The sequence below is a fragment of the Tinamus guttatus genome, unplaced genomic scaffold, assembly GCF_059628265.1.
Source record: "Tinamus guttatus ecotype Peru unplaced genomic scaffold, ASM5962826v1 Tinamus_guttatus_pri_ptg000035l, whole genome shotgun sequence".
NCBI classification, from domain to species: Eukaryota; Metazoa; Chordata; class Aves; order Tinamiformes; family Tinamidae; genus Tinamus; species Tinamus guttatus.
Genome location: NW_028288569.1, coordinates 4,917,405 through 4,943,159, shown reverse-complemented (window position 1 = coordinate 4,943,159; position 25,755 = coordinate 4,917,405). Strand labels below are relative to the sequence as shown.

The following is a 25,755-nucleotide window of genomic DNA, read 5'->3' as shown; positions in this document are numbered from 1 at the left end:
GAATAAATTGTAGGTCCCCCCTCTCTCCCTGTGTTTAGGCAAATTATACTGCCACACTTCTTAAATATAATTACTGTATATACCATATATTTTATATATTATAAATATATTTATAAAGACATCGTTTATACAAACATAAATGCACAAGCACTCAAAATGTGTATTTATACCGAAAGCTTCTACTGCTAAAGACTGTGGTAATAGGACAATGAATTTCTCAAAGAAAAGAAAAAAAAAAAGCCCAAACTTCCACTTACAGCTTCTTCTGCTTGGTGTTTGTAGCTCTTCACTTTTAATTGTAACTTGTCAATCAGATCCTGCATTCTGGCCAGATTCTTCTTATCTTCTTCTGACTGTACCAAAACACCAGTGAATGGGTTAATAGAGTAGAAAGGTCTGAAGGCTCTCCCAAAGTCAAGCAGTTATGGGTGGCATATGTATTATGGAAAGGTTTAGTTAGAAATACAAACACACTATACTGTGATCACCCTGCATGTGGATGAGAAAATAACTATAGGTTACTTAACTATAGGGCTGAGAAGCACTCTTGACATTACAGCGAGCATCATTATTGTGTGAGACAGACTGATGAGCAAGCCTGAAATGCATTTGGTTTACTTCTTTTTAAAATTCGGAAGCACTTTTGTTCAAAGGAGCCAGGTTGGAGCGGAGCTCTCTCTACCCACAAAAGGACCAGCTAATTCTGCCTACTTGTGCACGAGCATTCTGAGAAAAGAACCTTAAGCCTGTATGTGGGAAAGTCATGGTAAAATAGCAGGTAGGAAACTAAAATCTCCTTAAGCAGATGGATGGAATTATGTTCCTAAGAATGCTGACAGGATTAATGCTCTGAAGACTTGTTTTTTTCCCTGAAAGATGAGCACCAAGAGCAGCTGTTAGCGAGCCTGCTAGAGGCTTAGCCTTGTGGTGCAGCACCAGGTGGCTGAGCCCTGCGACCTGCCAGTCCTACGAGATGCACCAGACAAGGAGCCAGGCTCATGACTGCCCCACCACGAAGCCAGAAAGGACATTTGGTGATGGTGTGCTCCTTCCCCTCTCCCACTGTGCTCTCTCCCACTCAATTTGATCTGCCTGCAAACAGCACGAAGGCAGGGGCTGACTGGGCGTACGCCAGCTAAGGCCTGTCCAGCATGCAAATTATGACTATGATCCATCATCTCCCTCCCTCTCCCATACACGGGGCTCAGCCCCCCAGGCTAAAATTTGCAGCCAGCTGTTGCTGCTCACAGTCAGTTGCCATCCCTGCTGAAGAGCCACGCACACAGGCTGACCCTAACCATTAAAGCTGGCCCACCAGCGCTTAAGTGCGCACAGGCACGCTGACTATTGGAACGAGGGACAAAAGCCAGCTGGGTCCTTCCAGCTCCTTTTAGGAACATCAGCGCAGCTGAGGGACAGCTGGGCTTCCTTCTCATGAACGACTGTCATCTAAGGCTGTTGTGCACAAGCACCGTGCTCAAACTGTGCACGCCCCAGCAGTAACAGGCCTTCTCACATCAGGAGCAGCTGCTCAGGCAAAAGGTGGTGGCTGCAGAGAGCTGTTCCTCCCATCTCTGAAAACCCTCACGGTGGGAGAGCTCTGGGTAGCACAGTCCTTTGGTGAAACACACAGGCAGCTGCAAGCTGGGAGAATGCCTCTCTTTCCAGGGACCTAGGAGTTAGTGCTGTGCCCACCATACCTGGTATGTCAGCTCCTTTATGCGCCTCTCAAACTTGCGGGCACCTTTTTGGGCATCTGAATTACGCCGGAGTTCATTCTCAAGGTCATTCTCCAGCTCACGAACCTGCCAAAGGGGAAAAAAAAAACCCTTTCCATTATGTCATATATTTAAAGCAACAGATAATTTAGTTTGCAGTTCAAGCAGTGCTCGTTTTTTGAAGGATCTCCGTAGAGCTGAACTTCTGGAACAGATCAAAATAGAGCCTTTCCATGATGCTTCTTCATAAATATATGTGATATATTTATATTACTGCGCTAATAATCATAGATCCCACTCGGAAAAAGATGCTCTACAGATAGATGTGAAAGCCAAAGCACGCAATCGATTTTTTTTTTCTTTCTCCTTAAGCCATGGGTTTGGTCATCTGTTGTGCAATAGTAGCTCCTTATAACTGGATGATGAAGGAAAACATGCCTCTGAGAACAGCTCACCTGCGACTTGTGCAAAAAGAAAGAGTTCAGACTATACTTTACTGGCCTCTACAAACAGCAGTCCGTAATTTGATCACAAACTTACCCTCGATTCCAGTTTCTGGATCTGCTTCTTGCCACCTTTCAGAGCTATTTGTTCTGCTTCATCCAGTCTCTTTTGGAGGTCCTTAATGGTCTGCTCCATGTTCTTCTTCATTCTCTCCAAGTGAGCACTAGTATCTTGCTCCTTTTTAAGCTCCTCAGCCATCATTGCTGCCTGGAGAAAAAAAAGAAAAACAAAAAAAAAGAAAAACAAAAAAATCTTACAGCAGCTTCCTTATGTGCTTGCATTACGTTTCTGGAGAAATGAAGGAAGTGCTACAACTTGGATCATTCATTGTACCCAAAGTTCCACAAATATTTTGTGTGCATGCATCCTGCCCAGAGAGAGCACAGTGCACACAGAACAACGTCTTTTCCTTCTCCATATTGTAATGCTGTGATTTAAGTTTTTTGTTTGGTTGCTTTTAGTATCTGTGGTATACAATGTCCTAATCTGTAGTAAACCTGTGCTGTTCACTACAGACATTTTACTTAGAACTTGATCAAAATCTTGGAATTTGGAGCTTATGAGAGATGTTGGCTTAAAACAACTGGCAGACCAAGTTCCCCTGCAGAGCCGCACACTTGCACTGCCTAAGGAGCTACAACAGCAGAACTGTTTTCTCCCAGTCTATGCTGAGATGAGCAACTCAGTTACAGCATCTTACACAGCCCCTAACCTTTCTGCTAGACCTATAATGAAGGTGCCAGTTAGCTCATTTCTGATTTGACACATGTCCCTGCCATGAAGAGCCATGTTCAGATTTCGTATCCATTGCTGAGCAATCCATGGAAGGCAGCGATCATCCCAGCTCAGATTAGGGCTGAACCAGTGACATGTGGTGTCTTCTCTCTGGCAGGCACTAATAGCACCGTCAGCTGAGAGGCAGCCAAGAGCATGGCACTAGAACAGCTTCGTCTAGGAACTCCAGGCATGTAATTCACAGAAACCTCCTGTTAAAAATCTCTTCCCATCTGTTGGTATGATGTGATGCTCTGAACTCTGAAGACATGGATTGCTCCAGGCTTATAGAAAAATAAACTATAGCAGCTCAACTGATGGCTTCCCTAGAGGAAGAATGCACGCAGCCTCTCTTCCTGGTTTGTTTGGCACCCTGTTTTTTTCAGGAGGTCTCACTAGGAATTCATTAGTTTTCTTTGACCTATCAGTTTTTTTTTTCTATGTATGTCACTCACAGGAGATTGGCTAGTGTTAGTTCAGGCTATTCAGGTATAAGATTTACCTAATTCAAAGGTGATGTAACCAAAGACTTTGAGGATGAGTGGAATCTGCTTTCTTGGGGAAGAGAGAAAAAAAAATCAGGAAGAAGTTTCCCCTCTACCTCCACCTTATTTTATTCTGTAGATTCACCAGATTCCCCCAGAATCGAACACATGGGATATATCAGATTTGCAAGTTTCTACACAGGCATAGAAACAGAGACCTGTTCTAACAGGCACAGAAATGGAGACCTGCTGCTTGTTTACTTGGCTGGAAGAAAAGAAATGAGCAAGGAACCAACATACATACATCTGTGATAGCTTTCTTAGCCTTTTCCTCAGCATTCCGGCACTCCTGAATCGATTCCTCCACTTCATTCTGCATCTGAGTAATATCACCCTCCAGCTTCTTCTTCTGATTGATTAGGCTTGTATTCTTTTGTTATTTTTCCCCAAAATGAAAAGTAAAAGAGGAAGAGAAAGTATCATTAGAGACACAGGTTCTCTAAATACCTCAGCAAACCCAAGCTTACTGATTTGTTGCAGCTCCTGGATTCACAGAGCAACATATGGAAAGGGAGACTCATGTATGTGGTAAGAACTGGGCTTTGTTGTGTAGCTTAGCTTCAGATTGAGTAAGTGCTAAAGGTCTTCTCAAAGTTGTAAATATTTAGATTTTGAAAAAGTCTAAAATAATAAATAAGAAGCTGAAATAGCAGAATGAATTAGGCTCCTCTTGGGAATTTCCTCTTGGGAAACTAATGATCCGGAATCAGTTAGTCTAGGAGATGATTGAAACAAAAATGCCATCTTATCAATGCACTGCAGGAAGCATTACAGAACACAGGTAGCCTGTGGCATCTTTTCACTTCCTTCTGACAATTGCCTGGTGGGAAGCAAAAGTGCAGGCAAATCATGATATGCTATACTGTGGCCCTGTAAAACTGCAGTCTCCACTGTGACAAAGTGTTACACCGGCCCAAAGACATAGGCCGTTCTCTGAACCATCTTTTCTTCTGGTAGCCCCATGCTAATAAAGATTTATTATATAGCAGAGGATTTTTTTTTAATGGGGGGCATTTCCTGCCCCACACGATATATCTATTGAGAGAACTAAGACTCTTGATAACTATCAAAGCAGTTATGCAGTCTACACAAACCCACTACATATGTGCTACTTCAAAGTAACAGCTCTCCATCTGGGCCATGTTTTAGCTAAAGCAAGAAGCTATAGCTTCACATCACCAAGGAAGGAAAGAAATCATTATGTCATTATTTCTTCCAGGAATTGTTTAAAGCTGTTGGATGAATCATCAAGTTAACTTCACGGGAATTAGGTGGTATGTCTGCAGGGTGAGATATTTCCTCTTCCCTCATTTTTTCCCGTATCGGATGTCTGGTCACAGGAAACAGGGCTTGTCTGTACAGGGACTGATCAGTGCTTAATCATTAAGGCTCAGCAAGACCCGCTGAGGGAGACAGTGCAGAGAAATCTAACCTGGGTGTGAAGCAGGTTCACACGCTCAGTGGCCTCCAGCAGTTCATGCTCAGCCAGCTTCCTTGCCCGTTCAGTCTGGTCCAGCAAAGCCCTCAGCTCATCCAGCTCTGACTGGAGAAGATTGTTCCTCCTGTCAGAGACTGCCAGCTGCTCCTTCAGATCTTCATTCACATGTCCCGAGTCATCCAGCTGCACCTGAAGCTCCTAGAGCAAAGCAGACATTTATTTATTTATTTTAAACACTAAAACCATGCAATTCCATTTCCAGCCACTGTGCTTACAAGACAAAACCCCAGCCTATGGAGGTTGCATGGGGCTCATCTCAGGAGATCTTTAGGAAGGAAAACTTGGAGAACTGTGAACTATGTTGCTTTTCTGGTATATGGTGCAATGAAAGAAAGCATGAGTCAGTGCTGGCAGTTCTGCCCAAGGCAGAAGCAGCTGCATAGACATGAGAGAGACATGAGGCAGGTGGTGATTTAAGAGGTCTTTTAGCAAAGATTTTAGCTTTGCCTTTTTTTTAACCTTCATTTTTTAAAAATTGTTATAAGCGTTGGAAGAGATGACAAAGCTGAATGTACACGTGCTTCCTCTACTCCAGCCACTCCTCTACACTTTTGAAGGACTTGCAAGTCCTTATACGCAAGTCCTTATGCTTTAAAGGAGTACCTTTATTTGTGTCTGCAGGACACGTGCAGACTTGGTTGCTTCTGCAGCATGCCTGTTAGCATGGCTGAGCTGGATTTCCATCTCATTGAGATCCCCTTCCATCTTCTTCTTCAGCCGGATGGCTTCATTTCTGCTCCTGGCTTCAGAATCGAGGGTGGACTGCAGTGAATCTATGGCACGCTGCTGATTTCTCCTGATTTTGGAACAATATAGAATGGTCATTAAAGGCAAAGGGAGCAATTGTCCTCCCTATAGAATATAGAACTACACCAAAGAATACTTTACTTTCTGAAAGTGCCTTATTTCTAGAAATACTGGTATTTCTAGAATAGAATGGCATGTATAGTGCTGGTTTATAGTGCCTTGTTGCCATTTAACTGGCTACTGTATTTCACATCCTCAGTTAACTCCTGATCTGTTAGCATCTATAGCACCCTTCTCTTCTGTTTCCTTTGGCAATATTACCACAGATCTCAGACGTCTCACAAGTTTAAGCGAGGGCCGTTTTGAACATAACAAGAAGCACTTAAAGCTCAGCAGTCACTTGTCAAGATATTTATGACTCATTTAACAGCATGTTCTACATTTTAGCCTTTTTATGAGGGCATTAAGGAAGGGGATTAATCAAACAGAAGGTAGATAGCTACATTCAAACTAATCACCCTATGCTCCCTCTACAGTAAATGGCACTTGTAAGGTACCGTTTATCTCACCTTAAATTAGACATCTAAACACATTTCCTATGCTTAATTAGGAGAGGAATAGCTCAGAAATAGAAATGTGCATTACAGACCTCTAAAATTAGAAAAGACTAAGCCCTTCCTAATTAACAGCCTAACCTTGAACTGCTAGGTTAGTGTCAACATAAAGATGGAGAAACAGATATAGGCAGATTCATGCTTTTTTTGAGAAAAATTTCTCAAGAAAATGAAAATGCTTTTCATGCTTCCTGAGAACCAGCAATTCTAAAGTTCCAAAACTCATGATGAAAGTGTTGCCTTCTTCCAACTAGAAAGCAATTTGAAGGACAGAGTATATATTCATATACCCATATATTTCACTATATTCATATAGTGAAACTTATTTATCTCACTGCTGCCCAGGTTCTGCTGATTGTGCAGGAGCTCTGGGAAAATTACTGAATCAACAAGGAAAATCTCGAGGGGCTTATCCTTTCAACAGGACACTGCACTATGACCTACATCCCTGAAGAGCAACATAGAGAGATTGCTGGACAATAAAGCAGTAAACTACTCATATTGAGAGTGAGACAGAAAGCACTAATTGGGGTGGCTTGCCCTGGGATTTCTGGAATAGACATCTGCAGGACATCAGAAGATATTCTGTGAAACGCAGGCCAAAACATCATTTGTTTGTGGAACCATGAACATGACAACATTTGTATCTACGGCCAGATGTGATGCCTTTGGGATCTGCTCTGTGATCCTGATTGTGCGAGTAAATGGGTAGTATTGCTGCTATATGATACATATGATAGGTTTATGGGTTGGCTGTCAGTGTCTGAATGGACTATGAAGCATTACTGTGGTAGAAAACCCTTTGGCAAATAACCACAGCTGGTTTCTGGTGCAGACAACATCTCCTTTTTTTTGGCATAAGGACCTATGGTGCATTTGGCTGGCCTGGGCCTTGAGAAACTTTCTGATCTTTTGAGACTTTCTCCTTAACAGAACATGCTGCTGTCTGCATGGCACCTTATATTTTCCATTTCTTCATCCTTTTCTGTCAGTTTCCTTTCAAAGTCTGCTTTAAGCTGGGAAAGCTCGAGTTGAAAACGAAGAGTCTTGCTTTCTTCATGCTCCAGAGCTCCCTAAAATAGAAAGAACAAAATCTTACAGACCAGGAGTTGCCTCTTTTTTTTTTTTTTTCTCATTCCTTCCCAAGTTACCACCTACTGCCCAAAGAGGATCCCTTTACTTCCCTTTTCTTCTGTTCTCTGCAGCACTGTTTCATCTCTGCCTATGACTAGGCAAGGACACGAGTCACGTATAACAAAACAATGCATTTATTTGCCTTTTAATGCAACTTGGCAGCTGGGATACTGAGCAGCAAGCTCCTCTGAGTGCACGTTGTCAAACAGCGCTCAGCTCATACAAGAACATCTTAGGCCTCACCAGCTTGGTTTTGCATTCAACTTAGATCCCCTTCCTTGGCACCCTGCTGCACAGGCACCCTCTGGAAAGCCCTGGGCTCCAGGGGATATACAAAGGCTAAAACAAGGTTACTTGTTAGGCTAAAACAAGGTTACTGGGAGGCAGAGGAGGTCCACACATCCCCCGGCACCTATAGCTGTCTGCAAACCACAGGGTGCTGAACACCTCTGTGCACCATCTCATTAGGCAGCATGGCTTTAAGGAAGGTAATGATGGAAATCAACTGCATATGATAAAATACAAAGCTATTCTCACCCCTTTTTCCAATTAAAATGAAAGGAACTCTACGAAACCGTGGAGATTTGCTCCAGTGTCTTGGTTCTTATATTTTTTTCCTCATACACTGGGGTCAAAAAATGAGCAAAGGGCCAAGGGTCTTTAGTTAAGTAACAGAGCCTCTGACTTCCAGGTCTTACATTAACCAAGCTCAGTGAAATTATGGCTTACTACTGCTCACATCAAACACAGAAGGAAAACAGAAGTGAACACCATATAATTTAGATGTGCTCTCTAAAGGGTAAAATCACACAGGCTCAGCTATACTTCCCTCAAGAGATGTTGGAGTAGAATGGAGTAGCTGAAGATGAAGCTCTACAGAAACATTGCTAATCTCTGGCTGTCATGCACCAGCTACACATCATTTGCATGGACACTTCACACGAAGGATCCCCAGTGTATTAAGAAGGAGAGCACACAAGTACGGTGCCACCCATGGTGGCTATCAGAAACCCAGACTCACAAGGAAATTGGGAAAAACAGAAAATCTCCATTAAACTATTTCTTCCACAAATAAAGTAAGATACATCATGACTTTACTTTCATTAGTTTCTAATTTCCCTGAGGTTTAGGAAATCATTCCACACAAGTCATGAAAGTAAAGTGTGCCTGTCAGCGCCTTCAAGAACCGATGTATTCTTTCTAAAAAGAGAAACTGGTTGATGTAGCATATAATCACTCTCCACATCTCAGAGCCATGGAAAAAAGACATGCTATTTCCTCTGCTCTGATCATGACACCTGTTTATTTGGTCGTGAAATCCCTGCAACGTATAAAGCATCCTGTAACAGACAAAAGAAGTTGCACAGTATTTATAGTGCTAATGGATCCCAGTCACTGGATGATGTTCATTTTAGCAAACATTAGAGTAATTCTAATGAAATGTTGTCTTGGCTAAAAATCCTTTGCTACACATGCTGTCTTGCTTTCAGCCAGCAGCACCAGCACCACTTCCTAGCTCTGCAGTGCATCAGACTTTAACCTAATTCTTTAAATGAATAACCAGTTGGCCTGCTGCCTGTCCAGTGTTAACTGATTCTTTCCTGGAAACCAAGCTGGGGCCCCCTCTGGAATATAAGCATATTTGATGCTATAAAAATTAATGCAGTCATGTTGAGTGTGTTTACCAAATGCTCTTAAAGAGTCATTTTTTTCTAAATGACCTATTTTCATTTGGTTTCAGAGATTACTACTCTCTTTTTATTTATTTATTTTGTTCTGGTATGCAACATAATATCTGAGACTTTAATTTATCAGGCTTGGGTTCTTTTTCTCAAAGATCAAAAGTAGGAAATTTGCTGATGGAAACTAGACAGTAGCAATGGCTGATAAAATCCAATAAGACCACCACTCTCAGCAATTCCCATTTCCTCAAAGACTGGCAATACTCCAAGCTAAAGTGAGTGAGAAGGTTGGCGAGGATTTCTGAGCTTCCCAAAAGTAAAAAAGCTCCTTAGGACACCCCCTTTGAAAGGACCTCCTTTTGACGGTCTTAGAACTGAAGGCTCCAATAGTCACCAGTGACTGCTGAAGACTTTGGTGAGTAAGCCTGGAGGAGCAGGGTGCAGAGGGGTTCCACTTGCAAACAGGGAAAGCATTTGCTCTGTTGCTCAGAGGATGAGCAAGGAAGGAAAATCATGACAAAGTCAGCCGTTTCTTTCCCTTTGAATTTTGTTTCCTTACCTCTGCTTCTTCTAGAGCCAGCTGAACTTCTGATTTTTCCTGCTCAACTTGTTTCTTGATTTTTTCTACTTCATGGAGGTTCTTGTTTCCTTCACTAATCTGATTGGTCAAATCAGAAATCTCCTCTGAAACAAAAAGGATGAATGGATTTAGCGATCTAAGCATCCAAAACATACTACCATGCACACAGCATGACCACAGGACCCATGCCTCAATTTGCTACCTTGAGGGCTTGTTTAAACACAAGCATCTTACTTCAGCTATGGCAGCTTTGCTTACCTGGCCAATATGAAAGTTCAGGCTTTCCTGTAAATGCCTTTTAAAGAGGTTATAGTGGCTTAGCTTTTATCTGTGATTTGCAGGTGAACAACACTGCCCTGCTTTGGGAGCTATCTGGGCTTTCTTCATTGCACCGTTGTCATCCCTCATTCCTCGCCTGAGACTGGCACCTCTCCCAGCAGCAATGGTGGGATCACTTTCCATGTCCCTCCCATTGATGAGATCAATGAAAACGGTGCTAGTTATGACTAGAAATTTGCTTTTGATGATGTGAATTGCTCTTTATTGGTGTTTAAAAACAAAACAAACAAACAAAAATCATCACAGAGGTTGCACTGCCACCAAAAAGCTAGGGATTTTTCTCAAAACGTCTTCCTATATCCTTGAAATAAGATTTCCTGTTTTAAAAATAACTCTGGGCAATGATTGTCAGAGTTTACAACTCTAATCAAATACTAAAAGCCAGAGCAATGACTTCCAAAGAACTGACACAGATCAAAGAACTGTCCAAAGTCTGCCAATTAGAGCAGACTGTGTAGCACACGGTATTACTTACAAGAGAATGAGCTGAAACTCTTTACTAAACAGTCTTTTCCAATTTGTTAAGCGATCTATTAGTATAGCCACTGTTAGCAACACTGCAGCATGCTTGGTACACCGAGGTTTTGAACAGGTTTGCTTGGTAGGTGTGCTATTTTGAAAAGCACTCAGTGACATTACTCCCACAGAGATACTCTACACCAACCAACAGTCAGTTTCATCGACAGCTGGGCCAAGAGAAGCTTATAGTCCTTTGGCTGTACCATTTTCTATGATTAAAATTTTCATTGCCAGTAGCAGGCAGTGCCTCCAAACATATCGGAAGTCTTGTCTCAGGGATGAGGAACGTCTTTTCCTATAGCTGTTACAAGACACCTGCATCTCTAGCTGTCCACTAGCATGGTGCTCTCACCCTGACTAACAAGCCTGAACAAAGCCTACCTTGGAGGTTTTTGTTTTCTCTTTTCAGTGTCTCCAAATGGTCTAGTGTCTCCTCGTAAGCATTCTTCAATTTGAACAACTCAGTGCTGAGGCTACGGGCCTCCTTCTGGGAGGCCTCCAGCTCAGCTTGTGACTCTTCATACTTCTGCTTCCAGTCATTGATGAGCTTGTCAAACCCACGCTGTTTCTTGTCCAGGGAGGCAGCTGCTGAGTTGGCCTTTTCTAGGTCAATCATCATGTCTTCCAGCTCATTCTGCAGCCTATGCTTCGTCTTTTCCAGAGAAGAGCACTTGGCATTGGCTGCCTCAATTGCTTCCTCAGCTTCTTGTAGGCGAGCCGCAAGCTTTTTCCTACCAGGTGAAAAGAAACAGTACAGTGACCGATAGCAACCATTGCCATGTTATCCAGCAAGGCTGACACCACAGCATTATCTCAATAATTCAGTTTGGCTTAAATTGTGAATGCTGACAAACTGTGGATAACTGTGTGTGTGTTTATTGTTGAATATCTAATTGAATTTCTCATCTCTCAAGCAGAAATCTGCTACCTGCTGTAGCTGCAACCAGTATGGGCTGGTTTAAATTTTGATAATGCCCGGACTAAACAGAAGTGGCATGTCCTAAATTCTGCAGCTAATAAACAGACATGAGCTAGAAACACTAATTAAGAGGCTGGTCACACATTGTGCTTTTGTACACAGTTTCTTTAGACTGGGAAGACTGCAGCATTGGGATTCTGCAAAGCAGAAAATGTCATAAAAATAAAATAAAATAAAATAAAATAAAATAAAATAAAATAAAATAAAATAAAATAAAATAAAATAAAATAAAATAAAATAAAATAAAATAAAATAAAATAAAATAAAGAGAGAAGAATCCAAGAAAGTCGGTAAAGAAGCTAGCTGGAAGAAATATCCTGGAAGTGCGGAAGGATCAGAAGGATCCTGCAGATCAGAAAGATGCATAGACACAAATGCCGGGGGATGTTCAGAGGGCTTGGCTGATAACACCCAAGAGCAGCAACTGTGAGCACCTGCACAGTGTGAACTGAAATGAGTTTCTGACCTACTTTCCTAGTCCAGCAGTGATCTCCCTGCTGGGGAGGGAACTTAAGACCTAGGGAATGTGCTGCTGAACTAGTGGCAAAACAGGCGAGTGTGTGAGATAATCAAGCAGGGTAAAACCTTAATCTTGCTGGTACTTAACTAAATCTCAGTATCCAGATTCACTATTGCATGGACAGAGGCTCAGCAGAAATGCTGACTCACTCATTAACAACATGAACAGAAAAAGAACAACATGAATGAGACAGAAGGCCCTTTCCAGATGGATCCTTATTGCCATAACAAGTAGTTTAATCCCCTCCGGTCAGGGACAGGATGAAGTCTGTCGTAACCCACTTACTTGGCATCCTCTAGCTCCTCAGTTCTCTGAATGGCATCTGTCTCGTACTTCGTCCTCCACTGCGCCACTTCTGCGTTTCCCTTGGAGAGGGCCCGCTGCAGCTCTGCCTTGGCTTCTTGTTCCTCCTCATACTGTTCCCGTAAGAGATCACAGTCGTGCCTGGCTGCTTGCAGGGCATGGGCCAGGGCATTCTTGGACTGCAGGAAGTAGAAAAATCACAACAAAATCTGAATAAACATCTCCTAGGAACTTCAAATGGAGACCCATGTCTGTTTCCTTTTGCCTGTGGCCATGACATTCCTGACCAAGTGAGGGTGAGAAGTGGTTGAAAACCTAAGAAAACCTCTCCTGATGACATGCTAAGCAACCCATCAGGACTCTAATACATTTGAAGAAACATCAAAACTTTTAAGATGCAAGATCTGAGATTTTGAGCATACTACTGAGTAAATTTTACTTCATGCTATGGACATTGATCAAACTCCAAATTTTTTCTCCTCTTGTGATTAGTCCAGTCACAGTCCAGAGATTGTCCAGGGCAGGAATTTATAAGCAGTATAATTACCAATTCATAATTCTCACTCATTTTAGCTTTCATCCAGGCTACAAATGAGCGTGAGAAGTTTTTCCCATTCCATCTCAACAAATGGGACACAGTCAAAGCATTACCTTAGTTTCCTCTTCTAGCTGTCTCCTAAGCTCTTCAATCTGTTGTGTGAACGATGTTTTTCCCCGGGACAGCTGACTTATGAGTGATTCCTTCTCTTCAAGCTGTCTTACAAATTCACCTGCCAAAAAATTTAACACACACACACGAAAGGTAAGAATGGGAACTGGCACACTACGACAGAACAGAAAGCAAAGTCCTGTTTATCCTATTCTGTAGAGCAAAACAACCACAAGTATGTCCTTGTGAGCTTTCCTCCAAACTTGTAATTCCACAATAATATTTTTCCTTAGTGTTTTTATTTATCTAACTTTAATTTGTACTGTCATTACCTCAACTCATTAATTTTAGTTCAGCCTGATGCCTACTTTCATGTGTGGTTGCAGCTGTTTTCGCTCATACTTTTCCTTCCTATTTTGTATTGTTTTTCCACAGGTGACTTTTCAGAGGGCTCCAAACCCAAATCTCATTCATTTCACAGTTGCCAGTGCACAGAATTGAGGGATACAGAAAAGTTTTTTACAAGAATGACATCACTCCCAGGTGGAAATCATGTCCTTACATGAGAAAATAAAAATAATTATAAAGCAGACAGGAAATAGAAATACGCGTATTTGAAAGTACACAGGAAGCTGGTCTAGCAGATGGTGAAATCTGATGAGGATGCAGAAAGCAAATAATTCCCCTTAGAGCAAGCACTTAGAGCATATGGGTTGTTTTTGGCCTGATGTGAATGCCTTCTAGAGGGCAACGCCCAAGGTGACACTTGAGAAGAGAGCAATTCACACAGACAACAGTGCTGTGCTCCTTAGTCTGCTGTCCAGCGTTGCTAAATAGATGGGGAATAATATAGCTCCTGAAACAGTGTGCTTAATCAGCACAGCCATTTTAGTTCATAAAATGGTAGTAGAGCATGATGGCAAGCATAGTTAGAGGTAGATTTTTTGCTTGATTTTTTGTTTGTGTGTTTTTTTTTTAAGCCACCAAAAGACAAGGTGCCCCCCCTCCATATTTATAATAATATTGAAGAATTGCAGACAGACAAGTAAAAAGACAGCTCCATTCAACAGTCCTAATCCAGCCACCTACAAAGCAGATGCCAGCACATGGCGCTGACATTGAGACACACTTGATACACTGTTTTCTAGTAATTTATTTGGGTTGAACATGCACATACCATTCTCACTCTGAAGCTTTGTCTTTTGGGTAGTGAGATCATTCATAAGGCGAGTCATTTCCTCCAGTTTAGTTTTTGTCTCGTTCAAATGATCTTCATAAGTCCGACAAAGTTTCTCTGCATTTGCCTGGAATCAGAAGAAGACACATAGCAAGCTGTAGCTTTCCAAAGCCCAGAGGAAAAGTCATCTTTTGTTTGCCTTTCAGGGAAAGGACAGATAATGAAGACACAAGTACCACCAGCAAATAAGGTATAATAAGGCAGACAATAAGACCTTAAGCTTTCGAGAAAGACCACTTTTACCAAGTTCAGTTGACATCCTGGTTTAAGGAAGAATTTTACCTAATAAATACTATTCTTTTACTTGACGCAGAAGCAAGACAAGAGTGACAAGGATCTGTCAAAAAACTGAGTAGAATTTGAGTAAAGGATTTGGATATAGTTCATCTTTTAAAACTACTGGGAAGAAATAATTCCCTGTCCCTCTGCAGATGCGTGTGTACGCACATGCACATACTAAATGTCTTTCAGGATCAACTTCACGGAAGGTAGAGGCTAGAAGGGGTCATAATATCTTTTGTTCTTTTGTCAGTACCTCTTAAAGCACTACATAAAGTAGATCTTGTCACTGTTTTGAAGACAGGAGACTGAAGTCCAGAGTGGAAAACCTGCCTGTTGACACCAGGAAGGACAGCAGTAAAGCAGGGAATAGAATCCCTGTGTGTAGCATCCTAGGGCAGGAGTCTCCTCATTTGGCCATCTTGCCCCATTTGCTTTCCTGTGACTGTTTTCTGAACTGAAGTATCAGAGTGAAAAGACTCCACAAGAACATGAAAAGCAATCACAGGCGCATGAAATTCAGGCAAAAGCCTCCCTCTTAATTGCTAGATGGAGAAATCGCCTCCAATGAAAATTATGTTGCTGATTCTAGTATAATTGCCATTTATCATAAATTAAGTTTGATGACAGCTTTCTAACTCTCAGAATGCTGAAAACTGTTTTTCTTCCCTTTTACTGGAAGGACGTTTTCGAGTGCTCTGAAAGCTACCAAGACTATCTGTGCATAAAACAATACCCACAATTCAGCCCTAGCAAGTGCAAACACATGCAATGGTCCTGCAAGCTTTTGCCCCCCAGGCTGTAAGGCACTATCTTCTGAAATGCTCTAGCCCTACCAGCTGTCTAGGAAGCCTTCAGACCAGCCTTGGCTACTTGTGACAATTATAGGTTAAGGAAACCCCAGGGCCCTTACTTTTCCCTTGACCATCTGCTCCATGTTGGATGACAGATCATCTACTTCCATCTTCAGCTCACTCTTCTCCTTCTCCAGTTTCTGCTTGACTCGCTGCAGGTTGTCCAGCTGCTCGCCCATCTCAGCCACACTGTCCGCATGCTTTTTCCTCAGGGTGGCAGCTGTGGCTTCATAGTGAAGCGTGGCCTCCTCCAGGTCCCGCCTCAGCTTCAGAAACTCTGCCTCACGTTTCTTGTTCATCTCCAGCTGGGCGGCAGTGGCTCCCCCAGCCTCTTCAAGTCGCTCGCTCAATTCCTCCAGCTCTCGGGCCAAATCTGATCTCTGCTTTTCCACCTTGGCTCGAGCAGTTCTTTCTGCTTCTAACTCCTCTTCCAGTTCTTCTATACGAGCCTACCAAAGAGACACAAGTACTTTTGTGTTACTCCTATAGCAATTCCTACCTCAAGACCTCAAAGCACCTAACAAATAATTGAATCCACTGCCAGCCCACCTTACAGTTAATGAACAGAAACAGAGGCACAGCAGTTAAAAGATTTTCTTAATTATGCCAATAAATCAGATTTTGAGTTGGAACAAGTCTGATAACTCACATCTTTCTCAGTAGACATTTTCTCTACAAGCGGTAGTTCAAGATATTTAGGTCAAAACCATCAAAGAATTTACTTGTAGAGGGAGGAGTAGCAATTAACTGTCATTGATGGGGACTGTATGAGTTCTCCTTGCTCCCATTTTAATAACTGTGTGACAGAAGTAATTTTGCTCTAGGAGTTTTAAGGTGAGAATTTCAAATATAGTATTATGTAGATTTGCTTGAATAATGGATATATTGCACTGGTGGGGGAGTCTTTTGGGGAAAGTCATTTTGACCAACCAATGCTCCATATTCAAATTGGCAGAATGTTCTTTATTTCCACTTTAATGATAGGTCATTTTTAATCGTAGAAACTATATTAAAAAAGAGCTCATGTTTTGTGTTAAACATCTTGCTTGGACTGTTCTGACAGTCTTTGGCTTTTTCATTTCTGTTGAAAATGTCTGAGCCACAATTTCAAATTCATACCTATCACTGCTATATTCCTCCCCCACACTGCCCTTGCTCCCAGCAGTGTGGGTTGGAACAATGTTATTTGCCTAAAAATACGATATCATAGCCTTTCTGCCTCACTTGAAACCACTAGCATCCTGAAGTCAAAAATGGGAAGGAACCAGTCCAGAGCATCCTGTGGAAAACAGGAATCAGTCTGGGAAACTATAGAGCTACATAACTTTGGGTCCTGAAGCTAAGTGAAAGTACTTCAATGAAGCAGGATGGCAGACTACCTCTTAGATGTAAAATAAATAAATAAATAAATAAATAAGGAGAGGAAAGCTGACCTGAAGCTCCTTGATCTTCTTTTGGAGCTGCATCACTATAGCTTGTTCATCTTCTATCTTGGAATTTAGTTGGCTCATTTCAAATTCTTTCCTGTCAAGGCAAGGAGAAACCCACAATTTGCCCTGCAGCTCAAACAAAGTTAGGCTAATGCAATTTAAAAGTGTTGTTCAATAAAACTCTTACTATATCTAAGCTGAAATTGTAAGAGCAAAATTAATGTACTGCTGCTTGTACACATCTTCCTCTGAACAATGCTAAGACCCCAGATGCATTTGTGTGATTACATTCAGTGGTTCTTTGTGTCTTGCACAAGTAATGTTACTTTCAAAATCAGTGGGAAAATACTTTAAAAATACTTTTGAAAGAGTAAAGTCTTTCGACAGCACAGTCATAGCTTGTTGGTTTTAGAGGCTTCCTTCAGCTTTCGCCTCTAAGCAATGAAAAACATAAATGCAATTTTTCATGTTAAGTATAATCAGTTCTAATGTTTCAGGCATAATATTCACTAGTGACAAAGTAACTTTCCCTCCCTCCTTGACTATAAACTCTCTCATTTGAGATAGAATTTCCTTTTAGCCACATCAGAATAGAATAATGTCCCCTGAAATGACAGTGATATACTGCTTTATTTTGTACAACAGAATCTCTTACTTCTTTAGCTTTTCTTCCATCTGCAGCTTATCATTCTCCAAGTCCATGACACTCTCCTGGGTTAGCTTCAAATCCCCTTCCAGTTTGCGTTTTGCCCTTTCTAGGTCCATTCTCACTTTCTTCTCTTGTTCAAGTGAACCCTCAAGCTTTAGGAAAGAAGACATTTACTAAACATATTAAGGGCAGATGTTTTATAACAGCCAGAAGCACACTAGGTCCAGCTTTGTGCTGAGCTCTTGCAAGTGCTGTAGCAGAAGCATGCAAGCACAAGAGCCTGATTTTACATATTTTGTTTTCTTGTAATCAATGTCCTATAAAAAGAACATATGGGCTAGAGCAATATAACGTAAGGGCTACTCCATGCTTTATGACTGTGCAAGTATTACAGTTCTCTTGGTAGCAGAGCTCTGTTTGACTACATGCCAATTACTGTGATCATGCAACTGACTTGCACCTTTTTTTCCCCCCTCCAAGCAGTACTAAATGGACTGCATTTATACATCCTTCACCATTTACAAAAGGACAGTAATACATTTCAAACCTTTGTAATATTTCAGACTCATGATAACTATGTGTGTGCAAACAAGTCTGGATAAATACTAAAGCACAGTCAGCTTACATCATCCACTTGTTGTTCCAGCTTCACTTTAGCTTTGCTCAGTGTGTTGACTTTGTCCTCCTCTGCTTGTAGGTCATCCAGAACTTGCTGGTGAGCTTCTTGCAAGGACTTTTTCTCCTTAGTAAGTTTGCTAATGTTCTCATCAAGAGTTGCCATTTCTTCTGTCAAATTTTTGACCTGTGTGAGAGGAAGCAGTGATGATCGTATTCATAAGACTTTGGAGTGACAAGTTATCATAAACCCTAAAGGACTCTCTAACTTGAATATGTATGCATGAAAAAGTTTGAAAGAAAGAGGATTTTTTAAATTCTCCCACTTCTGACATTTTGAGTGAAACTACCATCGGTAGAGCCAACAAGTGCCAATTCTTTTTGGGGGTGTTTTTCTTTCCAGTGCATTAAACACTTTTCAATGTCACTTTAACTGTGGTGGACTTGAGCCTCCAATCCTCTCTGGGAAAAGTAGGAAATAAGTTTTACAGATTACAAGAAGCATGTAAAGAAAACATGATTACAGGATAAATTTCCTTACTTACAGAAGCCAAAGCTAGATTTAGTTGTTTAGCTGAATTGCAGCACAACTCATTTTCAAAAACGAGTAACAGGAACAAACATAACTTTTTTCTCCATAAGGAAATGACTCTGTATATACTCTGACCCTGCAGCATGGCCTGAATGAAACCGTCAAAGGACTGGAAGTTCTTGTCATTGAGATAATCCATCCCCAATGTTTTCTGCAAACATATGGTGAAGCCCTAGCAATACCTTATTTTCAGTAGCGTGCTTCTCTTTCTCTACTTTTGCAAGTGTTATTTCAAGATCATCGATATCTTTCTTGAGTTCAGAGCACTCATCTTCCAATTTTCTCTTTTTAGAAGTCAGCTCAGAATTCATCTCTTCCTCATCCTCAACCCGCTCTGTCAGTTCTTTGACTTTGGCCTCCAGCTGAATCTTAGATTTAATCAATAAGTCACACCGTTCCTCTGCATCTGCCAGGGTGTCTTGCTCCTGTGTGGCACATGGAAGATGACAGGACATGACTGCATGACCTTGTGTCCTTCTAACTTGTTCCCTATCTGGTAAGTGGACCTAAAGCATGACCCAGCACTTCACAGCTGCAAAGGAAAAACTCCTACTCATGATTTCAAATGGCAAGAGAAACAAGTTAGTTAATAGAGCAGAATGACATAGTGAGCATGGCAAGTCATGCATAGCCCTGTAAGAATACTGCTGTGTTTAATAGTGCTGGGCATTAACCAGCACAAAGCCCTGAAATATCTGCACCATTAGCCCATCTGGTTATTTTCTAGGACACGAGAATTTCAAATTTCTGTATATTTTTGGCAATACTCTGGCAAGACAAACAGCTTATTTGTACTGAGTTTGCCTTCCCAGTGCCTTGTAAGCCTCTAAGTTGAAAGAGCAGCAAATAATTATGCAAACAAAAGTAGCTTTGCCTACTCACAGCTTGGAGCTGGAGAAGCAAGTCATTCTTCTCCTGAACCAAAGAGACTTGCTTTTCTTCAAGTTCCTTTCTCCTGGCTTCAGATTTTTCCAGAGCCTCCTTCAGTTTCAAGAACTCTTCCTTCATATTGGCCATCTCTTTTTCAGTTTCTGCTGACTTCAGAAGAGGTTTGATCTTAAAGAAAAGCTTCATCCAGGGCCAATTCTTAACAGCCATAAAAGCACGGATGTTCCACTGAATTACAAGAAGGGCATCCCTGGTTTAAGAAGAAAATAAACAAAATCCTCTTAAAGCAAAGTATTGACAAAATGAGGCATTTTTTAATTTGTTTTCATCCTCAGTTACTTCTACTGCCCTTAATATCAGGAACTCAAACTAGATTCTAAAATATTGAAGAAGATTCCTCCACGTCCATTCATTTTTAGGGATAGAAGGAAATTCCAAAAGTGATTTTATGATTAGTGGGCAGCTAATATATCATTGCTAGTATTTTTATCATACATCCAAATTAAACCTTTAATTCAGGATTAGCGAGAGTCTTAAATGCTGTAATAATGGCTCTATTCAACATACAATTAAATGATCATGCCCAGGCTAAGACTTAAGGGCATGCCTTCATACCTGCGCTCCACTATCTTCTGAAACTCAATCCGCATCAGTCTGCCACGCGCTCTTGCTTGGATCATCGTTAGGATCTTTGCAAGTCTCTCATCCCTCATTTCTTCTAGGTGACCCAAGAGACCAGCCTTGAAGAACACCTGATAGATGCACAGATGTTATTTGACCATAAAGAATTATTTGACAGTATACCAGCAGTTACATGGACTACTGCCATTGCCCAGAATAGCAGTATTTTTACTAGCATATTTATAAAGCAAAAGAAAATAGATAGTCAAATACTTCTTGAGTTGGACATTGCATCATGCAGTTCCCCAACTGTTTTAAAGCTGGGCCTCATCTTCTCAGTTTTCTACTGGCTATACTATCCTATTCCCACATTACACAAAGCTCTCAAGTGTGTCATGGTTCAAAGCAGGTCATCTGAACCACAGCTCCCCACTCTCAGGTCCCTGTGAATGAGATCATGCTGTAATTGCACATGGCCTCATTTCAAAAGCTGCAGTGGATCTTGCGGTCCACGTACACTTCGACCTATCCATACTACCTAGGCTGATGTTTTACTGGGAGACGTGGAGCATCAGCTGCTCCTGTGTTTGCTTGCATCACTACTGCTATAAAAATTTATGGGAGCTTAAGCTCGAGAAATACTCCAGCAAAGCCTAAAAATTAGCATCAATTTGCTGCTATATTGCCGGCTCTTTGTATTATTAGCTGTTCATTATCACCAGTAGAAATTGCATAATGCCCTATTCTGCATGTTATCTCCATCTCCTTTCTCTTTACAGAGTCATTGAAGGTTACCTTTACTTTTCTGGTTACCTTAGTGTGTCCAAAACGATACTGGTTATGGTCAATATCTAAGGATGCCAGCAATTTTTCAGCAGCTTTTCTGCTATCCACAAATTTATCCTCTGGAATTGCCCCTGGATTCAGAATGCGGTACCTGTGCATAACAGATTAGCAATGAATAAAACTGACCTAGATTCTGCCTTTCTTTTTTTTTAAAAGGTAAAATCATCACCTAGAGTTATTTCCTATACCATATCTACACAGACACAAGCAAGTGCAGAATTCTGCCATCTGTGTGCAGACAATCTGTATGGAAAATAAACCAAAATGGAATAAAGGCCTCAAATAAAAAGGAGATGATGTGCTTTGTTTATTTTGACTGCTAAGGTAGGACAGGAGACACAACAGCTCATCATTACCTCTGCTTGAAGTCTGCATAGAGCACCCTGTTTGGGAAGCCCTTCCTGCAAATGCGGATGCCTTCCAGAACACCATTACAGCGGAGCTGATGCAAGACAAGGAAAGCATCCATTGCACCTACAGGGGAAAAACAAAATGAACTAAATGGGGCTCTTCTCGAAGGCTTAATCTTCACCTCACTGAGGGAGTTAGAAAATGTGAGATTTTATCTCCTAAAAAAGCAACTTACTTGATAAGGTGAATGATATTGACAGTATTTAGTCTGGTGACTTGGAAGTAAATACTGAAATGACATTTTAAGATTGCTGTGTTTTTCATACCTGGAGTTTTTGATTCGTTGGGGATAATGCATCGTACAAAATGAGGGGCTGTAGATCTTAGGTTAGTCATCAGCTTATTTAAATTTTCCTAGAAAACAAGCATTAAAAACAAGATTAGCTTTAATAGTTCAGCGGACTTCCAATTATTTATTTATTTGATTTGTTAGCAATTAAGCTTAAGTTCGTCACTCTAAACAACAAAATGATAAGCCCAGCAAACTCATTACAGAGAAATGTGTTCAAATAAACCAAGCATCAATCAACTCTATTTTAGGAATCCACATTAGTTTTAGCAAAACCCTAAAGAGACAGGGATTTTATTCTCAACCCCAGTATATCAAAAATCTGATGACCAGCAAGAAAGATGCAATGCTACCTGCAGATCATTTCTGTAAATCTACCCTTTTATACCTTTCTCTCTTACTAAAGGTCTCTAGCAAAGCACACATTAGTCATGCAGTGGTGTGTGACAGTGTGCTGATATACTGATGAGTAACATCATTAACACATGTTGCAGGCTAGGAGACAACCTTCTTCACCTGAGCTTTAGTTATATTACAGTTTCCTCAATGTTACTCCCATAAGAAATTATAATAATGGTAAATTCAGTCCCATTTTCTCCCAGATATGATACTAATGACAGCCTCCACCAGGAGTACATTCCAGTAATGGAAAGAGAGAACTACTCAAGAGTAAAAAGTTATACTGCACTGCATTCTCCAACTTCCATGATTACTCTAATCTTAGAATCTGGTTACAAGCAGTAAGCAAAGACGGACTAGCAAATAACTTGTAAAAACTTCCAGTTCCAAGGACATGCCTGAAGCAAAAAGCCACAAAATAAAAGTAGTTCACAAAATTTTGTGATACTTTCTCAAATATAAGAAACCCACAAGCTACTGAATATTCAAAGAGGAGGAACCTGAACAGCCCATGAAACATGCAGTTTTAATAACAATGTACTCATTTAGCCAAGACCAGCATTCCAGGCCCAGAAAGAAATTCTAGTATAGGTTTTCAATTTAACTTGGGACAGTCCCATAACATTCCATAACTTCAATACATGGTCTTCACTCAGACTAGGGGGTGGGGTAGGAGAAACAAACCTTGTGTAGTGAGGACACTGTTTGAAAAGAAGCACCTTTCTTGCGTTTCTTTTCTCCACCCTGGTCAGCTAAGGGAAAAAAAAAAAAAAAAAGAGAGAGAGAGAAATAGAAAAGTCACATATTTAGATTTTTAGTCTTAATGAAGAATGCAAGGCAGGGCGGAGGGGAGGACAAACTGTTCTAAAAACAGACCTTCATATGGAAGAAAGACACAACAAGTGAGTTACATGGCTGTGATTACTCAAATATCATACAAATAATCTGAAACTTGCATTACATACCACAAGTTTACCATTCTCTGACCACACTCAGTTTTTGTCAAAGACTACTGTAAAGCTTTCTGGATTACATTTGCATTTCAGACCAGGGCAACACCATTTGTTAAGCAGAAGGTCCATAAGTATAAATAAGGTAAAAATAGCTCTCAAGAAAGCAGAGTAACTTGAGTTCATTAAAAAACACTCGATAGGTGAGACAATGCTGAAAAGGCAAAAGCTAAAGTAAAGTAATACTTAGGGAGACTTGGTGCTGTGTGTTTGAACACACATATCTGTTGTGTAGTAGTGCAAGTAAGATTTGTCCAGGACAGAGAGAAAGAAAGAGAGTTTGTCTTGTGATTTTAGACCCTGTATCTTTGTACCCCCTGAATTTTACTTAAAGCTTCAGTTAAACTTACTCAGCTTCTCAAAACGTATGCTGATGTTTGACATGACCTTCATAAAGTTTCACTATGCATGACCCAGACACTACCCAAAAAGTGTTCAGCAATTGCTGTAGCTTTCTAAATACCAGACTGTTAAACCATTCCCAGGAGGGCTGGTATTCTGACACCTGCCAACAGCAGTCAACATAAGAAGAGAAAAAGAGAATGCAATGTGTTTGATGCAATTATTAAAAACCTCTCCCCCTTTGAAAGTGACACTGCCAGGCCTGGAAGAGGTCAATCTGGGCAGGCTCTTCTTTCCTCCTGACACCATAGAAATGCAAGGTAACATTCTGACAAGCATGAATACCCACAGGCAAATACCCAGTGAACAACTTGCAAGAACTTGCTTGGGCAGGATTTTTGTTATTTATATTCAGCTCCTTTTCTTATCCACACTACGAAGTTTGCAGCCTACTTACTTCTCAGAAAGAACCTTACAATTTACGACAGCATCTATAGAAATGAGGTCACTAACAAATAGGTTGCCAGTGATCACAACTTCAGGACATAAGAGCTACATCTTTGGAACAAATGCCCATCTTATTTACTTAACATCAATTTTACGTATCTTTGCTACTTGTCTTCCCACAAATGAAACAGCTGTATACAATACAGACAGCTTAAATATGTCCTCAGACATGCATCAGTCTTGTCAAAGGAAAAACCAACAGCAACAGGAAAAGAATGTTTATTCTTGAAACCTTCTGGTGCTTTTACCAAGCTGGAATAGTGCTCATTTACCTTACAGACTCCCTGCCAACAGTCTAAACTCTTCCAAAGATCTCTCTCAGACTTGGTATTTTTTCATTGAATTGAGGATGGTTAGCAAGAAGGGCTACAGTGTGGGAAACAAGCTCTTCTTGTTCCTATGTTTTTATGTATGGAAGTTTCTGTGCACCACTTGTCTGCCTATCTGAATATTTGTATGCTCAAACTCCCACCACAGTGTTAACAACACGCAAATCCTTGCCAAAATGGCTCAGAGGTTTTACATGACAAACTAGCTGAGTTAATCATCTCCTTACCATGATAAACTCATACAGATGCTGCACAGATCTAGCTGCAAATATACTAGCTAATTTCTCATTTAGCATTGCATCATCTACAGTTTGAAGTCTTGTTTTGTTTCTTCAATCTAATCACTGGGTGTGCATCCCCCCAAAAATGAAGAAAAACAAGAATAAAAAAAGAGCAAATCTGCTTACCACTGTCAGCACCAACGTAACTTTCGAACAGGCTTGCCAGCAGTTTGTTAGATGATTTCTGGAAAATGCCTACTACAGTTTCATTAAGTGGATCTTTGTTCTTCTCAAGCCACCCAATGATGTTATAGGGCACCTACAGCAAGAAATGTATTAAAAATATAGATCAGAGATTGCAAGTATTCCCCTTCAGAGGTTTCAGTAGCTCTTTATGGTTTGGCTTAAAGCCAGTGACACTGTGGAGCGCTGCTTTGATTTTTCACCACTTTCCATCCAATTTCCTGCTTCCTAGCTCTGAGATTTCTCTTCCTAATAATCACCATCTGAAACCTGCACATTCCTTCCAAGCTTTCCAGTCCCTACATCCTCTTATAAACTCCATGTGATCAGCAGTATAGTCGTTCTATTTGAAATTTCATGATTAAAAACCTAATTCCTGGGCTTTACCACAACTCTGTTTAGTAGGCAGATATGTTCCACCTTCAGTACTACATGGGCATATAAATATTCCTTTTCTTTTCTGAGTACATTAATGTCTACACATAAAGGGTAAAATGAACATTATTTCCATTAAAGAATACAAAATTAGCTTAGCATTTGATTATATTTTGAAAGCAACATAAATAGCAAGAGGTAAATTCTAGGTCTCCTCTCTTGAGACATCATATAAACTCTGTTTTTTACTCCATTCTCCTCAAAGTACTTTTGCCCATGTGGTCTGAAACTCAGTTTTGGCTTGTGTAGCTTAGTGTTGGATTCTGCTTGATCCTGTCATCATGAGCCCTTTTAGCTAAACCTACAAAGCAGAATCAACCATTTCCTTGGCCATTTTAACCTACTGGTCCTAACACCATGATATATATATATTTTAAATCACTGCGGTTCAGTAGAGATGACTCAGTTCATCTGTACAGGGAATCCAGATGGAAAGCAAGAGGCTGCTGTTGC

The 25,755-nt window shown here is 40.8% G+C and overlaps 1 protein-coding gene across 1 annotated transcript in view; it reads right to left on the bottom strand.

The window, feature by feature from the left end:
* MYH15 (myosin heavy chain 15) overlaps positions 1-25,755 on the bottom strand; it is a 44,028-nt gene that overhangs the window by 2,220 nt on the left and 16,053 nt on the right. The window contains exons 17-40 of the mRNA XM_088533643.1: positions 24,811-24,943; positions 22,900-22,967; positions 21,794-21,881; positions 21,473-21,590; positions 21,084-21,207; positions 20,265-20,401; positions 19,644-19,899; positions 18,944-19,186; positions 18,180-18,356; positions 17,561-17,706; positions 16,909-16,999; positions 15,535-15,924; positions 14,283-14,409; positions 13,108-13,226; positions 12,439-12,635; positions 11,036-11,385; positions 9,776-9,900; positions 7,358-7,473; positions 5,643-5,835; positions 4,974-5,177; positions 3,786-3,911; positions 2,259-2,429; positions 1,701-1,805; positions 258-353 (exon numbers count right to left, since the gene is read on the bottom strand). Of these exons, the coding sequence (XP_088389769.1) occupies positions 258-353; positions 1,701-1,805; positions 2,259-2,429; positions 3,786-3,911; positions 4,974-5,177; positions 5,643-5,835; positions 7,358-7,473; positions 9,776-9,900; positions 11,036-11,385; positions 12,439-12,635; positions 13,108-13,226; positions 14,283-14,409; positions 15,535-15,924; positions 16,909-16,999; positions 17,561-17,706; positions 18,180-18,356; positions 18,944-19,186; positions 19,644-19,899; positions 20,265-20,401; positions 21,084-21,207; positions 21,473-21,590; positions 21,794-21,881; positions 22,900-22,967; positions 24,811-24,943 (3,900 nt within the window). The remainder of the gene's footprint in view (positions 1-257; positions 354-1,700; positions 1,806-2,258; positions 2,430-3,785; positions 3,912-4,973; positions 5,178-5,642; positions 5,836-7,357; positions 7,474-9,775; positions 9,901-11,035; positions 11,386-12,438; positions 12,636-13,107; positions 13,227-14,282; positions 14,410-15,534; positions 15,925-16,908; positions 17,000-17,560; positions 17,707-18,179; positions 18,357-18,943; positions 19,187-19,643; positions 19,900-20,264; positions 20,402-21,083; positions 21,208-21,472; positions 21,591-21,793; positions 21,882-22,899; positions 22,968-24,810; positions 24,944-25,755) is intronic.